The sequence below is a fragment of the Xiphophorus hellerii genome, chromosome 16, assembly GCF_003331165.1.
Source record: "Xiphophorus hellerii strain 12219 chromosome 16, Xiphophorus_hellerii-4.1, whole genome shotgun sequence".
Classification (NCBI taxonomy): domain Eukaryota; kingdom Metazoa; phylum Chordata; class Actinopteri; order Cyprinodontiformes; family Poeciliidae; genus Xiphophorus; species Xiphophorus hellerii.
In genome coordinates this window covers 702,171-720,044 of record NC_045687.1, presented here as the reverse complement: position 1 = coordinate 720,044, position 17,874 = coordinate 702,171, and the positions used below count along the sequence as shown (strand labels likewise).

At 40.3% G+C, this 17,874-nt stretch overlaps 1 protein-coding gene across 1 annotated transcript; it reads left to right on the top strand.

Annotated features, from left to right (window-relative positions):
* Positions 1 to 1,128: 1,128 nt before the first annotated feature.
* On the top strand, positions 1,129 to 13,366 carry LOC116736272 (somatostatin receptor 3). Its single transcript, XM_032588649.1, has 2 exons — positions 1,129 to 1,359; positions 8,685 to 13,366. Exons 1-2 carry the CDS (start codon positions 1,153 to 1,155, stop codon positions 10,227 to 10,229), a joined length of 1,752 nt encoding a protein of 583 aa, XP_032444540.1. The 5' UTR covers positions 1,129 to 1,152; the 3' UTR covers positions 10,230 to 13,366.
* The last annotated feature ends 4,508 nt before the right edge of the window (positions 13,367 to 17,874 follow it).

Sequence of the window (17,874 nt, the reverse complement as noted above, 5' to 3'; positions counted from 1 at the left end):
TTTACAAAATGAAGAACTGAAGCTGGTTCTTTATCTTTTGAATGAAACGCAGCAGCTGCTGCTGCTTCAGGTTCAGGATGGAAAATGATCATTTATGCTCAGAAATAAGTTTCACTGAATTCGTTTCCTTCAAGGGCGAGACAATTCATTCAAGCAACGATAATAATTATTTTTCTTGAATCATGGCGCATTATTCCTGCAAGGTCGACATGAAGGTACAGAAAACATCTGACGCTCCAGAGAGTGGAAATAACCAGAGAGGAACTGATGGAGATCAGGAAAGAGAAGTTTGATGGATTATTTGGATTTCATACCAACAGAACCACGTCTCTGATTTAATGTGTGGAGCTTAAAGGATTTTAAAACACAAAAGATTTCCCAGTAAAAAGACACAAAGAGCAACTGGAGAGCAGAGAAAACAGTGGAGAAGTTTAAAGCTGCTCATAAATCTCACCCACAGCAAACTACGGTGGTGGCAGAATAATGCTGTGGGCCTGCGTTTCTGTGGTAAAAGTTAATGATCCTGGAAAAGATTTTAATCTGGAAGCTGAAAATCATTCAAAGTCTAGACTGAAATTAATCTGAGAATGAGACTAAAATATTTACCTTCAGATTTTCTCCACCAGTCGACTGAACTTCAGCTGCTGCCAGAAACAGGCAAAGACTGAAAAGACACATTATCAAAACACAAATTCACACCACACTTTTCAGATTTCTGTCAGTGAAAATGTTGTAGATCATTTATCATCAACTTTTCCCATCGCTGTTCTTTTTCTGTAATTCTGTCCCATAAAACTGAGCTGATGGTTTGGAGATGAAATCATTTCGACTCCCAATTCCAGCTCTGAGAGTTTGACTCCCAAACACGAAGCAGTTTGATTTTAAGATCCGTCAGATTGGAGCCAAAGAGCCAAAGATTTCTGATTTCTAAACATCTAAACAGGAAAATAGTTTCTACATCCAACCAGAGAGGATTTACCGTTTCCCCACGCAGAGACCAAAAATAAACGGGGCAGAAATGAAATTAGAGGGGTAATGGTGGTGTGTGTGTGTGGGTGCGTGTGTGTGCGTGTGTGTGTGCGTGTGTGTGTGTGTGGGTGCGTGTGTGTGTGTGTGTGTGTGAGGGAATGCTGCAGCACCTGAGAGGCAGACATGCAGCTGAACTCCTCCCACCGCCTGCAGCAGCAGCGCTGTTACCTAGAAACCAGCCGGAGCCGGAGCCACCAGCGGGCGGAGCAGCAGCACCGAGTCCGGCTGCGGAGCGCCGAGCGCGGCGTGGCGGAGCGCGATGGGACCGGGACGCGCCTGGAGGTCTCTCCGGTTTCCCCGCTGAAAGCCTCGGAGCGGCAGCGCCTGGAGGTGAGCCGGAGTTCAGGGAGGATTTCTGCTGAGACTCATTTCATCACAGCTTCATTCAGGCAGCGCAGGCATCAAAGTTTATGAGACTGAAAATAATTATTAAAAAATGAATATAAATGAGTTAAATTAGCTGGAAGATGCGCAGAGACAAAATGATAAATGTTTTGCTCTCATTTCCTCCGTCATGTTTACATTTTTATATGTTCATTTATCATGTTTTGAGTTATTTTATTTGTATGATTTTTGTTCCTCTTTGCTGCCATGTTGTTTTTAGCATCTCAATGCTCACAAGGAAATATTTAACTTTTAATATTTGTCATTTTATTACATGATAAATTTCCTTAGATAATTTTAACACAAACTTATCAAATAAACCTGACATGATGCATAAACATTACTGTAATAATAAAACATTATTATTATTATTATGAGTTTTAAAATAAAATCTGTGTAAATATATAAAACCTAACTCTCATGAATCATATAGTATAAAATATGATAAAATCTAAAATTCTGGATTCATTTTAGTTTATTTCTAAATATTTTGATGTTTCTGGCTGAACTCAAACATGAAACATTAAAATGATTTCAACAGATTGTTACTGAGCAGCAGATGGTGACTGACGTCTGACAGAAAGAGCTGTTTCCAAGCAGATTAACTGAAGGTTCAGTGGAAGGAAAAAGTGTGATTGAGGGGGAAGCTGAGGTTCTGCAGCTTTCAGAAGATTGTGAAGTTAATTTATTTCAAGGTTTGCAGCTGAAGTCATTAAAAGCTTTGAAATGATCCAGAGTTTATTCATCATCGGCTGCAAACATTTACAGGAACTCAGAACGATGAAACTGTTCTGTGGAAAAATCAAAACGTTTAATAAGAGCCAACCGGAAGAAAAATGGAGAAAATAGAAAAAATCAAGCAAACTGCTCTGTGCAGCTCCTCTGCAGAACCAAACAGCTTCCTGCTCTGATTGGTCGGTGAGGATCAGCTGATTTAACGGGTCGGTTCTGATGAATCACATCAGATCCACTCAGTCGATTATTTTGACAATAAGAAACTGATCAGATTCAGATCCTGGATGTTACTGGGATGGATTTGCTCTTTAATGGGGAATGATGCTGTTTCACACACACACACACACACACACACACACACACACACACACACACACACCCACCCACACACACATACACACACACACACACGCACACACACACACACTCACACACACACACACCCACACACGCACACACACACACACACACCCACACACACACACACACCCACCCACCCCCACACACACACACACACACACACACACACACACCCACACTCACGCACACGCCCCCACACACACGCACACACACACGCACACACACACGCACGCCCACGCAGAGTTGTGTTTTCAGAGTAAATGTGGTTCTTCTGCTGTGATGAATGAACTGATTTCACCAGGTGGCGCCGTTTTCTCCTCAGAGGTGAAAAACGTTTAATAATCAGATCTTTAAGTTAAACAACAAAGCAAAACATGATTTGGACGCAGAGAGACGGAGAGACGGCATTAAACCGATTTCAGTGAGATTCAAACATTTTCCTGATGTTGCTTTGAGCAGGAGCTTCTTAAAGAGACAGAGACCCAATTTCTAGGCATCAGATTCGGCTCCAAATGAAGTCAAATTTCTATACAAGTATGTTTGAAATGTACAGTCTGACTTCAGTCTGGTTGTCTAGTCAAAGTCCGGACCGGTTGGAGAGGTGTGAACGCTAGTCAACCTCTGACCTCTGGTCCTCCAAAACTCGGTCTGGGTTCGGTTGAAGTGAACTCTGGTTCAGTTTGAATGTGAACACCAAGCGGACCAGAAACCGCTCCTAAAGCAGGAAGTGGACTACAGCGCAGGGCATTCTGGGTAAATACAACCAAAGCTAACCTGTTAGCCTAGAGCTAGCAGCAGAAATGGCTCCTGGTCTTCAGCCAAAGACTAAAGAGGAAAATCTGACGCCTCCATTTTGTTTCCATCTGGTGAAGAAGGAAGTTGCTCTCAGTGTCTTCAGAGGTTTTTGTGTTGTTTCCTTCAGTGGTTCTTGGTGCAGCGCCCCCACAGGCCAGGAGGGGAACAGGTTGGTTTGACTCAGAACCACAGCAGCTGGAGGTGGAGCAGATGGTGGAGTTCTGGTCCCAGTAGAACCGGGTCGACCGGACCATCAGGAGGAAAACAGTCTTAGAGTCTGAACTGTTAGAAGATGCAGATAAAAGATTTTTCAGAGAAAGGCTCAGTTTGCTGTTAATCTGTTTACAGCTGAACCTGGTTCTGGGATTATCTGCATAATCTGTGAAATCATTTTAAGTCTTTATCTGCACCAACATCTAGTTTATTCCTGTACAATTTCTATTTTTTGCTGAAGTATCTACGTACTTCATTTTACTTTATTATTGATCTATTTTACAACTTAATTTGGCATCTAGTGTTGAAAAGGAGAATCTCTGGATCATCTTTAATCTGTCAGATAATCTGGGTAAATCCACACCAGGGTTCAGAGGAACTGTTTCAACTTTCTGCTGCTGAGTTTCTTCAACATGTTTCAGTTCATGAATTCAGTTTTTCAGTTTTGGATTTTATTCTGCAGCTTGTCAGAGGAGTGTGAGTTCAGATTCCACCATTTATGATTTATCTGTTTGAAAAGAGAGGAAAACGATGCAGAGATGCAGCTTTGAAGCAGCGCCGCGTTTTCCAGGATTTAGATCATTTCCATCCCAGATTCTTTCTGGAAAAAGTGAATTTGTTTCTCAGCAGCTTGAGCTTCTGGCTGAAACTGGAAGGTCATGAAGGAGGAGGGGAACCGGCGCCTCTCTGGTTGAGTCTGACCCGTTTGCTTTGAGACCCGGTGAATCGGCTCAGCATCTGGAACTGGTTCAGGTTTCCGTGGCGACAGACGAAGTTCCTCCCACATGAAGTCTGTTCACACATGGCGACGCAGCGAGGAGCGTTGAAGACGCGAAGCGGCTCAGAAATCTTCCTCAGCCTCCAGCGTCTCAGCTCACCGGATATCCGGTCGTCGGTTTAAATCCCGTCAGGATCGTCGGTTCAGCCTGGTCGTTTTTACGTCGCGTTGATTCCATTTATTATTTCAAAATGCAGATTATTTGTGCAGACGGGCTTTAGCTGAATCTGACGGTTTTATGAAGCTAATAAAACCGTCACAGATCAAACTTTGTGGTTTGATCTGTGAAAAGTGCAAAGAATTTTTTCTTACATTATGGAAATGAATATGAGCTCATGGCTTTTTAGGAAATTAACTGAAAAACCTAAAGTTGATCAAATCTGATAAATGTCCAATATTTTTTAAATGAATTATTATTATTTGTTGTCAGAGTTTACAGATTCATAACTGCAATAAATATTCATTTAGGTTTTTTATTTTTAGATGAAAACAAGTTTCAAAACCAGGCTCATATTTTTACATACACCCCCTGTTAATATTTCATAATGTTTAGTTTTTCCTCAGGTTGAGACTCTGCAGTCATTAACTTTGGTCTGAATTATTATTAGTTCATCTAAACTGTTAATTTCTCAGGTACGACTTTTAATCTCAGCTCACAAATGATTTTCTTTACAATCCAGAATCTTAAAGTTATTAATTTGCATGTTTTTATCTGATTAATGGTCAGAACGATCGATAGAATCATTGATTATTGAAATAATCGTTGCAGCTCTAATGAGCAGCGTCTCCACCAATCAGGACGCTTCATGTTCTTCTTCTGCTTCTAATCTGGGAGTTTTCCAGCATTTCTGCATTTCTCAGATTTATTATTATTTCAGATTTTTGTTTGTTTGTTTGATGCTGACATCAGATTTATCCAAATGAACCAGAACCAGCAGAACCAGCAGAAAACGGCCGGAAATAAAAAACAATCTCATCTGATTGGAACAAATTTCAGACACAAAATCTTTTGATACTTTTGCTTCTTCTGGAAATAACTTCAACGTTTTATTGAGATCGATGTCTCGTTGTTTCACCAGCAGGCGCCTGGAAACAGAAACAAAACATTTCTGATGCTGGAAGTTTCATAAATATTAACTTTCTGAAGTTTTTATTAAACGTTTCACATCATCAAAGAGAAACAGAAAACCTGAGGAAATACAAACAGATTTTAGATTCTGCCTCATCGTATGATTTATTTGTGATTTTGGTTCAGACTCTTCTGGAGTTAAAACAGTTTAAACTGCGGTGCCTACTTCATGCTGCCAGGCAGGTTCTGCTTAATGCGCCACAAAATGTTATTCATCTATCAATAAAAGTAACTTTTATCTGAGTAAAATATGCAGATATTGTTCAAATCATTCATCATTCAAACAGAAACAGAGAAAATTGTGTTTGAAACATTTTCAGTGGAAACGTTTTTATTTCACTGAGAAACAAAACATTTTCATATAAGTGGAATTATCTGCCAAACGAACTGGCATTTTTATTTTTATTTATTTCTTATTGACTGAAAACAAGCTCCTTCATTATTCTGAAATGTTATTTGTTAGTTTTGTCTTATTTCAAATGATAAATTTACACTAAAACTAGAGCAGAAATACTTGGTAATATTTGATTTTTTACAGTGCAGTCTGGATGAATCCATCTGAAAACATGAGCAGAAAGCAGATCTGACCCAGAGTGAACTGATGAAACTCTTCAAACAGCCTCTGACCTCTGACCTCTGACCTGATGCTCATGCTCAGCCATCCTTTCACATTTCACTGCTTTATAGCATCCAAACATTTTTACATCATAAAGACATAAAAACAAGTTACAGACGTTTTCTCAAACTGTGACGGACGATAAAATCGCTTTTCATTCCTGTACAAAACGAAGAATATTAAATATCGTCTCAATGTTCCCAGAAACGTCTTTTATGAAAACAGTGAAGCACGGCGGTGGCAGTGTGGTGCTCTGGGCTGTTTTGCTGCTTTTTGAGCTGAAAGTTGTTCATTTTGTTTTTGCTGAATTGATTTTACAGAAACATCAGTTATTGTTATGGCTGTATGAACTGAGATCAGAGCGGAGCAACAACCAGGGCAGCCATGTTGAAACGCTTCGTCTTCACCGGACAGCAGTGGGATGACGGTAACCATGGAGACGGGTGGTGACAGGCGGTTGTCAATTTGTTTTGACAAACTAAATGTAATAAAATCAGTTAAATTTAGTCTGAGATATTATTTCCTCTGATTGGGTCTCCAACATGTGAGGAGCAGCACTGAAAAAAATCCCGTCATTTTAACTACAGGATGATTTTAGATAATAATAAGTAAATTCAACCTTTTGGATTTCATCGTTCTTCTTCTCTTTAGTCTGAGAGTCGACTTTTTGTTCTCCTCTCTCAACCGTTTCCACCGGGGAAAAATCCATCTGAATTAATTTGGTTTTGTCTGATTTATGATCCTCCGCTTTCTCTCCTCTTGGTTTCCATGGCGCCCAGATTTGGCACATTTAGTGTAATCACAAGAAACTGGAGATTATTGAAAATGGTAGAGAAATCAGAGAGAGCGTTTGAGTTGAGGAGGAAACGGTTTGATGAAAACCTGATTTGTTTCTGAAACGTTGATTCATGGCAGCAGGAAACAAAGAGTTTAATGTTTTATTTATGTTCATCTGCTTTAATCTGAGTAGATTAATGATTTTCTGTGAGTTGAATAGGAAGTTTTCACCAGCAGACAGATTGGAAATCATTAACTGTTGATTTGTTTCCAGCCTGGAGAAACTCAATTTTTATTAAAAATATACATTTACTGTAAACCTCAGAGACGTTAGACGGCAGGTTTGAACATTTACTGACATTTCATATCTTTTATTCTTTCTACTCTGGGTTTGTTGTTGACATTGAGTCGTTTTTGCAACTGCAAATAATATAATTATGCTGCATCTGTTACAGAGCTTTAATGTAATGAGTTTGTTTCTCGTCTGGTTCTCTGAATCGAAGTTATAAACTGATTCTAAACGAAACGCTAAACTGCTGCTGGAAAATTGTTTAATGAATGTTATGATAGCTGAGAGAGGAAGAGGAGGAGGGAGGAAGATGAATTTATAAATCTTCACATCTTTACAGAGAAGAGAGAATAAAAATAAATAATTTCACACAGAAATGGAATATTAAATTCTTAAAAACACCAACAAGCAGCCATGCAGAGAAAACTGATAAAATGGGTTTAAATTTAAATCAACAGTTTAAAGAAATGATTTCAAATCTAAAGCTCTGAAATGTTTAATCATAAAATCAGTTTATATAGAATAATTTTAAAATGAATCATAAAACATGTTGGAGGAAGAAATGAGAGGGAGGTGACATGGGGGTTAGGGTTTGGGTTGGGGGGGGGGGGAGGGGGGGTGAGGCTGACGAAACGCAACAGACTGAGATGAGACGGTGAGCTGAGCATAAACAGGCTGCCTGGAAAACTAGAGCAGTGGTTTGAGCCCAACTCCCCAACATTAACTCCACTAAATGAAAACTGAATAAAGAGCTTCTGGTTCTGGTTCTGGTTCTGGTTCTGGACTCCTCCAGGCTCGTCTGTCTGACTTCAGTTTTCTGTTTTATTTCTGCAGATTTCATGTTGATGTTTCTGATCAAAACTAAAATCAAGTTTTGTGATGAACAAAGTGAACCATAAATTTTCTGCCTCCTCATATTTTCCATATCTGCATCTATTTATTAATCTGGTGTTTCTGCTGGTTTTCTGCAGCTTCTCCAAACTGTCGGGCTTTAATTGCTCCACGTTTATCTAATCAGCAGCGATCATCCTTCCTGTCTGCTTCCTCCAGCAGGCTCACATGTTTTATAGTTTGGGTTTTTTGGCTGCTAAATTAAAATTGCTTCTTGACATGATGCTGAGAGACGAGATATTAAAATCCGGGAGAAATGCTGCCGTCATCACAGCTTTAACAAGATCTAAACCCTTTACGCTTTATGGCAGAAAAAAGAAAGAAATGTTCATATGATCAAATTATTGTTTGTTTCATGTAGAGAACATTTCAGCAACAAGTTGAAAATATCATAAAAACATCAAACCGTTGCTAACAGAGAAACTAACAAACATCTTTTGTTGAGTTTCATCATAAAAATCATGGAAACACAAAACATGATGAAATATTGACATTATGTCGATCGAATCTCTGCTGGGAATAAATGAGTTGAAATCTTTTAAAAATGAAATTATCAGAGATTTTCTTCTGAATGTTTAATCTTGCCGTATTTCTCAATAACTGAAAGCTCTTGATGTCATTTTATTCATGTTATTCACCTTTGAACTGGATAAAGCTGAAGTTTAATTATTCATCTGCTTTTCTTTAGACCGGATCTGGATCTGGATCTGGATCTGGATCTGGATCTGCTGACCTTGGAGAACAAAGCCGATGTGAATCAGACCTGGAGGAAAATCCGCCTCTGGTTCTCCGTCCAGCGGAGCGACAGCCGCGTCTCAACATGGGGGGCGCCTCGCCAGGCGGGGCCGCGCCCAGCGTCCCGCTGTTCCTGTTCAACGACAGCGACCAGAACTCGCTGCTCAACGCCACCAACTTCACCGCCCTGGACGGCGCCGGGCCCAGCGCCGCCGCCGTCCTCATCCCACTGATCTACGTTGTCGTCTGCGTCATCGGCCTGGGCGGCAACACGCTGGTCATCCACATCGTGCTGCACTACTCCAAGACCGAGTCGGTCACCAACATCTACATCCTGAACCTGGCCATCGCAGACGAGCTGTTCATGCTGGGCCTGCCCTTCCTGGCCGTCCAGAACTCGCTGCAGGCCTGGCCCTTCGGACCCTTCATGTGCCGACTCGTCATGACCGTCGACTCCATCAACCAGTTCACCAGCATCTTCTGCCTCACCGTCATGAGCGTCGACCGCTACCTGGCCGTCGTTCACCCCATCCGCTCCTCCAAGTGGCGGCGCCCTCCGGTGGCCAAAGTGGTGAATGGCACCGTGTGGGCTCTGTCCTTCCTGGTCGTTCTGCCAGTGGTGATCTTCGCCAACATCCAGAAGGCGGGAGGAACCTGCAACATCAGCTGGCCGCAACCGGCCAACATCTGGAGGGCCGCCTTCATCATCTACACCTCCACCGTGGGCTTCTTCTGCCCGCTGCTCATCATCTGCCTCTGCTACCTGCTCATCGTCTTCAAGATCCGCAGTTCCGGTAGAAAGGTCCACGCCACCTCAACCAAGAGGCGGAAGTCGGAGCGGAAAGTGACCCGAATGGTGGTGATAGTGGTGGCGGTCTTCGTCTTCTGCTGGTTGCCTTTCTACGCACTAAACATCATCAACTTGCTGGTGTCTCTGCCGTCGGACTACCAGGGCCTTTACTACTTCGTGGTTGTGCTCGGATACGCCAACAGCTGCGCCAACCCCATCGTCTACGGCTTCCTGTCCGACAACTTCAAGAGAGGTTTCCGGAAGGCTCTGTGCCGCTCCACCAGGAAGGTGGAGAGTCACGAACCGGCGGAAAGTCCGCGGCAGCAGGACGAGGGGCGGCGGGCGCTGCTGCCCAGGGAGAGCCTGCGGCGGGCCGTCCGCCAGGACGATGACGACGAGGAAGATGCGTCTGAAATGACTGAGATCTACCAGATCACCCACAACGGGAACAGCGGCTTCCCGCCTCAGGCCGCGGAGAGAGCGGCGGAGAGTCCGACCCCGGACCGGGGCGACGGCGGCGGGGAGCCCAGAGGGAAGGAACCGGCTAATGGGCCGGCCCTCACTGGGTCGGTTCTGACCGGTTTGGTCCTTACCGGGTCGGTTCCGACAGTCCCGCTGCTGCTGAACGGAGCCAAAAACGGAAGTGTGAAAACTCTGCCGGAGGAAAACACGGACCAGAGCGCCTCACTGGAGATAAGTTATTTATAGTGTAAAGTAAGAAATAAAAAAAAATAACTTAATATTCATTCAGTTCATACAGTCTGTATGACTATAATCTGTAGATGTTTGCATATCTAGATGTATAACTGTGCCTTTATCGCTCTTTAGTGTTAAATGTTGGTTTGAACAGAAAATATGAGGAAAATTCACTAAACCGTCTGCATGTGTGAACTAAGGGAAAGGATCGATACCGATACTGGGCTCGTATCGCCGATACTTTTCTCTTGAGATGTCATCATTATCACTGAATATCTTCAATAGTTTAACACAGAAGTGGTATCATATCTATCTATATATATATCTGTAAACATTTAAAAAGTATGAAATCCTGATCTGGAATAGAAAAAGTGAATTTTTTATATTTGGGATTTTAATGCGCTGGTATGAACTCTGTCAGCAAATTCCAGAAATGTCCTGTGAGAGAAACTGGAAATAAAAATATTAATTTTATCAAGCTAGTATCGATCTGACACCAATACTCACCTTGGTATTGATAGTATTGGTATTTCGATCGATAAAAACCAGATTCCTCTTCTCCAGCTATAAGCTTTCAGATCTGCAGATCTAGATGTGATTGGCTGCAACCTGCTGAACTGATGGAAACGTTTGTTTCTTTATTTAGAACAATAATGGGAGCAAAACCTGCAGAAACGATAAAAATATGTCGTTGCTTTGTGAATTTTCCTCTTGTTCATTTTTGAACTGCTTTGTTCACTTTGTTTTGTTAAATCTTTGTCAGGGTGAAAAGTTGCTATTTTCTTTTTTTTAAAGTGTTGTAGAAAGATCATCAGAAAGTAAAGTTAGCAAACAGATTAAAACTTTAACAGTGAAGCTTCTTCATATGTAATTTAACTCCTAGACTCTTCTGATGTTTGTTGTAATATTTTCATGGATGTCTCTCGTTTTGTTTCTGTTTTCAGATCGATTTCTGAAACGCCTGTCAGAGCGTCTGACGTTAACGAAAGTCCTTCACAGTTCAGTTGTTCTGCTTCGCTGTGTGCAGCTAACGCTCTGAAGGCCAGCCTTTAAAAGGCTTCAGGAAGCAATTTTACATCACTGTGGCACTTAAGCACATTTGGAGAAATATTTCTTTCATAAATAACAGGTAGAAACAGAGTCCCTGAGTCAACAGTAAAATTAGAGGAATTTCTTGTTTTTCTTTAGAGAGCGACGCTTTTATGATTCTCATTCAGAACAAATTTCACATTCCAGTTAGAAAAGAAAATCCAGAGAGAATTCAAAACATCTTTCAACTTATAAAAACTTGGCTGCGCAGACCACGCCCCCTTGGTCGTGCTGACCACGCCCATTGGTTGCAGGCCACGCCCCCTCGACTGCGCAGTCCAGCTGCATGCTCTGCAAACTCGCATGTTCTCTGCAGATTAACTTCTGAGATGTCTGGAAGATTTTATTGCAGAACGATGAAATGTTTAATTTAGACCAGAAAGTTTTAATGACTTCCTGTTTCATTGAGCACCAAAAGTTCATTTATGCGTCAAAAGGTGTAAAAAAAAAACCCAAAAAACTTTTTCTTAGTACCAAACAATCTACAGACATTATATATGATCTGCTGTTGATATCATTGTAACTATGTTTTCCAGTTTTCTGTCCTTTTAGCTTTTTTAACCTTTGAACTCATCAGGCTACATTAACTTTCCATCAACTCTTATTTTTAAGAACTGAATGTTCATTAGATAATCACAGATATATCAGCTTAGATTAGTGCTGTTTAAAATGAATCTATGTGGCTTTTTGTTGTGTTGTTCATGTTTGTGACTTCATTAGGTTCGTTTCTTGAAAGCGAAGCTGTAATTTGGATGTTTTTCCTCTTCAGGTCAGACAGTCGCTGACGAGCTGCTGCACGTTTCTGTGGGTCGATGTTATTCAGTTGGTTCACATTGAGACACATTACGGTGTAATCAGAGCGTCTCAATCGCCAGCTTTAGGTGTGATTCACATGTTATTGTTCAGCAGATGAGCCTGGCAGCATCACGGCTCATCCGGTCCGGTCCGGTCCGGTCCGGTCGCTGCATCAGACACTGAACTAGAATGAAACAGCAGCAGCATGAAAACATTCAGCGCCTCAAGCTGAAGAAGAAAAGGCCGAGAAAGTTTGATTCCCAAACCACCGAAATGTCAAAACATGCAGGAATAAGCAGGACTGCACATTTTGAAGACACTATTGGTGAGAGAATATTAGCATAAAGATTCTGAGTTTTTCAGCCAGTCAGATTATTTATTATGGCAAAAATTAGCAGCAACTAGTTTGAGTTTCTCCAGTGAAAAGTGAGTTAGGATATTTATAAAGTATTAGTCCATAACATATGATGATCATATTTTAAGTTATGAGATTTAATGTTCATGAGACACAAAGTCAGAGCTGTCAAATTTATTAAATAAAATCTCAGATTTTAATCTCGTAATCATTATTATCTAACAATGATATGATATAAATATAGCATTATGAGATGTTATATTTATTGGTGTGACTCAATTAAAACAAAAATTTAGTTAATTACAGGGTCTGCAATTAATTAATTGCATTTTAGTCAAAAACATACAACCATAATATATTGTCAAAATGAGCAATATTTCAAAATAAAAACAAATTTTTGCTGCAAAATTATTAAATAAACAGACATATGAGCTCAAAAACAAAGATATTTATAGGTTTTAGTCTGATCTCCAGCCATCAGATTGGAGCAAAGAGTTTCAGGAAGTCCTGATCATTCATGGAGCTTCTTTAGACGCTAACATTAGCATTAGCTAATGTTAGCATTCCGATGCTATTTTAGCCTTGAATAGCTTCCCTGCTAGGCTAACTACTTTTATTACAACTTGAACCAACAACAGTCTTTTCCAGCGTCCAATCAGATGGTTTAGAAACAGAAATTAACCCCTAATGGACCAGAGAGAAGCAGCTTCATCCTCCATCGCTGTTAGCGAACGTAGCTGTGCATCAGGTTTACGGGCGTACCAGAAACACAATACAAAGGTTCCAGCTCGGGATTTTTGTATGTAAAATAAAATTTGTGATTAATTGTGTTAAAAAATGTTAATGCGTTACATTCTGTGTGATTAATTAATCAAAATATTATCATTAAAGTTACTTGTGCTTTACTTAACAGGGTGGATTTTTATTATTATCATTTCAAGATGAAAGTTTTCAATCCTTCAGAAATCTTTTAATTTATGCAACAAGTTTTATTTTCTGAGTTTAGAAACGTATTTGGAAGAGTAAATGTGTGAAGAGGATGAAGAAAAGACTAACTCTGTTTTTATCAAAGAATATGACAAAAATCATCCGTCACAGTCTCACTGTCCGGCCTTTCTTTCATGACTTCAACAATAAAACGGAGCTGGAGCTAAGTGTGCAACACACACACACACCCCACACACACACAGATCTCTACAAACTTCTCAGTCAGTCAACGGCTTTTAATGTGCCTGGAATGATGGTTTTATGCTTTTCAGTTGATCTCTGCAGAAAGGTGTGTGTGTGTGTGTGTGTGTGTGTGTGTGTGTGTGTGTGTGTGTGTGTGTGTGTGTGTGTGGGCTGTTTACTACTGAGTGTGCTCAGCTATAAATACTGTAGTTCTTTATTAGACTTTGCTGCTGTGACTCCGTCTGCCTACCAGCTTCAGCCACATGCGACACACAGCCAGAGTCAACTTCACTTAACGGGATGTTACTCAATTTTTAGTTTGTTTTTAGTAGAAGCATGACTGGAACACATCAGCTCCTCTCTAATGGAAACCAGTCAAACAGACCAGTTCTGTTTGGTTCCCTACTGGTTTACCGAGGTGTTTTCACAAATTACAGAGGCTTTTAAAATCCCCGCTCCGCTAATGCAAACAGGGTGGAAGTTTTTATTGCTTTGAGAGTTGAGAAATAAACCTGCACCTCCTCTGAAGCGTCGATGGAAGAGATTCCCAGTAGGATGGAAAAGATTCCCAGTAGGATGGAAAAGATTCCCAGTAGGATGGAAGAGATTCCCAGTAAGATGGAAAAGATTCCCAGTAGGATGGAAAAGATTCCCAGTAGGATGGAAGAGATTCCCAGTAAGATGGAAAAGATTCCCAGTAGGATGGAAAAGATTCCCAGTAGGATGGAAGAGATTCCCAGTAGGATGGAAGAGATTCCCAGTAGGATGGAAAAGATTCCCAGTAGGATGGAAAAGATTCCCAGTAGGATGGAAGAGATTCCCAGTAAGATGGAAAAGATTCCCAGTAGGATGGAAAAGATTCCCAGTAGGATGGAAGAGATTCCCAGTAAGATGGAAAAGATTCCCAGTAGGATGGAAAAGATTCCCAGTAGGATGGAAGAGATTCCCAGTAGGATGGAAGAGATTCCCAGTAGGATGGAAAAGATTCCCAGTAGGATGGAAAAGATTCCCAGTAGGATGGAAGAGATTCCCAGTAGGATGGAAAAGATTCCCAGTAGGATGGAAAAGATTCCCAGTAGGATGGAAGAGATTCCCAGTAGGATGGAAAAGATTCCCAGTAGGATGGAAAAGATTCCCAGTAGGATGGAAGAGATTCCCAGTAAGATGGAAAAGATTCCCAGTAGGATGGAAAAGATTCCCAGTAGGATGGAAGAGATTCCCAGTAGGATGGAAGAGATTCCCAGTAGGATGGAAAAGATTCCCAGTAGGATGGAAAAGATTCCCAGTAGGATGGAAGAGATTCCCAGTAAGATGGAAAAGATTCCCAGTAGGATGGAAAAGATTCCCAGTAGGATGGAAGAGATTCCCAGTAAGATGGAAAAGATTCCCAGTAGGATGGAAAAGATTCCCAGTAGGATGGAAGAGATTCCCAGTAGGATGGAAGAGATTCCCAGTAGGATGGAAAAGATTCCCAGTAGGATGGAAAAGATTCCCAGTAGGATGGAAGAGATTCCCAGTAGGATGGAAAAGATTCCCAGTAGGATGGAAAAGATTCCCAGTAGGATGGAAGAGATTCCCAGTAGGATGGAAAAGATTCCCAGTAGGATGGAAGAGATTCCCAGTAGTATGGAAGAGATTCCCAGTAGGATGGAAAAGATTCCCAGTAGGATGGAAGAGATTCCCAGTAGGATGGAAAAGATTCCCAGTAGGATGGAAAAGATTCCCAGTAGGATGGAAGAGATTCCCAGTAGGATGGAAGAGATTCCCAGTAGGATAGAAAAGATTCCCAGTAGGATGGAAAAGATTCCCAGTAGGATGGAAGAGATTCCCAGTAGGATGGAAGAGATTCCCAGTAGGATGGAAAAGATTCCCAGTAGGATGGAAAAGATTCCCAGTAGGATGGAAGAGATTCCCAGTAGGATGGAAGAGATTCCCAGTAGGATGGAAGAGATTCCCAGTAGGATGGAAAAGATTCCCAGTAGGATGGAAAAGATTCCCAGTAGGATGGAAGAGATTCCCAGTAGGATGGAAAAGATTCCCAGTAGGATGGAAGAGATTCCCAGTAGGATGGAAGAGATTCCCAGTAGGATGGAAAAGATTCCCAGTAGGATGGAAGAGATTCCCAGTAGGATGGAAGAGATTCCCAGTAGGATGGAAGAGATTCCCAGTAGGATGGAAAAGATTCCCAGTAGGATGGAAAAGATTCCCAGTAGGATGGAAGAGATTCCCAGTAGGATGGAAAAGATTCCCAGTAGGATGGAAGAGATTCCCAGTAGGATGGAAGAGATTCCCAGTAGGATGGAAAAGATTCCCAGTAGGATGGAAAAGATTCCCAGTAGGATGGAAGAGATTCCCAGTAGGATGGAAAAGATTCCCAGTAGGATGGAAGAGATTCCCAGTAGGATGGAAGAGATTCCCAGTAGGATGGAAGAGATTCCCAGTAGGACGGTTTCTGCAGCCTGACTGACTTTAATTCCGAACTGTTTTGTTTTCGTTCCGTTTCTGCTGCAGTTTTTCCATTCAGGATTCATGGAATCAAATGTTTTTGTGAATCTGCTGTTTTCAGCCGGAGGAGAGATTACTGCTCTCAGGAAGAGACGCAGAAAAATAATCAAATATAAAATATAATTAGGAGGATAAACCAGCTGAGACAACAAAAATAAAAGAGAGGCAGGAGGAAAAATAATCATGTAAATCTGAGCAAAATGTAAATGATGAATAAGAAACTAAAGTCCAGATGAAACCTGAGCAACACAAACAGTGAGAATGAGAACGCTCTCATTCCTCATACAGCTTTTATGTTTTAGCCAATTAAATGAATATATTTTTGATTAAATATAATAATACTACTACTACTAATAATAATAATACTAATACTAATAATAATAATAATAATAAGTGTTATATACAAGAAGACAAGTAAAGACTTTGACATTTCATGTTTTAACAGACATTAAGTTGAAACATCTGACAAAGTCAGAAACTGGTCATATTTTAGGTTTCAGTCTGCAGCCTGCTTCGGGTCAAAGGTCAATATGAAGAGAGCTGGACGTTTAAATCTGAGCTGTTTCTCTGAACAACAAGCAGGATGGCAGAAAATATGAATGTTTGTGATATGATGAGTCAACCAAGCATTAAAAACCATCAGAATTACTCAGCAGATCAAATGTTAATTCATGCAGGTTTTTCTGCTTAATCTAATTAATATTCAGTTTTACTGTTTGTTCTTTCACATTCAGTCAGATCAATATCTGACGAAAACAATCTGCCTGCAGGAATGTATGGCTATATTATATATCTAATATTAGAAAATAGTTTATGAAATGTTGTGATGGAGGATTAATGAGTCAAAATGAGAAAACTCAGTTTAAACAGATTGAATAAAGAATAAGAGGCTAGAAACTAATTTTACTGGTGATAAATTATCCCAGAAGTTATTCTGATAAATGATAATATTGCTGTTTTGACACCATTTTCAAGTAATAATATATAATAATTCATAATAATACAAGAACAGATTCCCAAACTTCAAACTGTAAGAACATTTAACTCTGGAAGTGGAAGACATTTTAAATATCCAAAATAAATAAAACAAATAAAATGAATTATAAATTAAACAAAACAATCCTTTAAAAAACATTCAGTTGAAACTAAAACTCCAGATGGAAACTTTTACCATCCACAGCAAAACAATAAATCATGTTTATGGAAATTATTAAGGTTGTTTTATCATGAAATTCATTGATTATTGATTATTGATTATTGCGACAGGCTTATAATTATCATAGTTATCGATAGCTTAAGCAGAATTACAAAGAACAGGACAAACTGCCTAAAGACGGCTGGTTTTTATTTTGAATAAATTTGCAAAAACATTAAAATGTCATAATTGGTGTGTAGAAATTTTAAGATAATTTAAAAGAATTTGGAGAAAGTCTGTAAGATAGCAAAATGTGGAGAAACTGAAACGTTGCAAATACTGAATAAATACTGAATTATAAATAATTTAAAAGAAACTATTTTTTCCATCTAAAGAAACTGGAAGGTTTCTTTAAACGCTGCTGTTCTGAAAACAGAGAGCAGCTTTTCCTGCTGCAGCTTTTCCTGCTGCAGCTTTTCCTGCTGCAGCTCTGTGAAAAGGAAAAGGTCAGCCTGCTCTTATTGAGTTCTTCTGTTTTTATTTTCCAGACGTTTCCATGTAACTCAGTGAGACGGTAAAAATAACAGCCACATATCTACAGACACACC

Excerpts from the sequence above, each read along its gene's own strand:
- LOC116736272 (XM_032588649.1), top strand. The coding sequence starts at position 1,153 with ATGCAGCTGAACTCCTCCCACCGCCTGCAGCAGCAGCGCTGTTACCTA. Across the intron at positions 1,360-8,684 it reads CGGAGCGGCAGCGCCTGGAG|ACCGGATCTGGATCTGGATC; the intron begins GTGAGCCGGAGT and ends GCTTTTCTTTAG.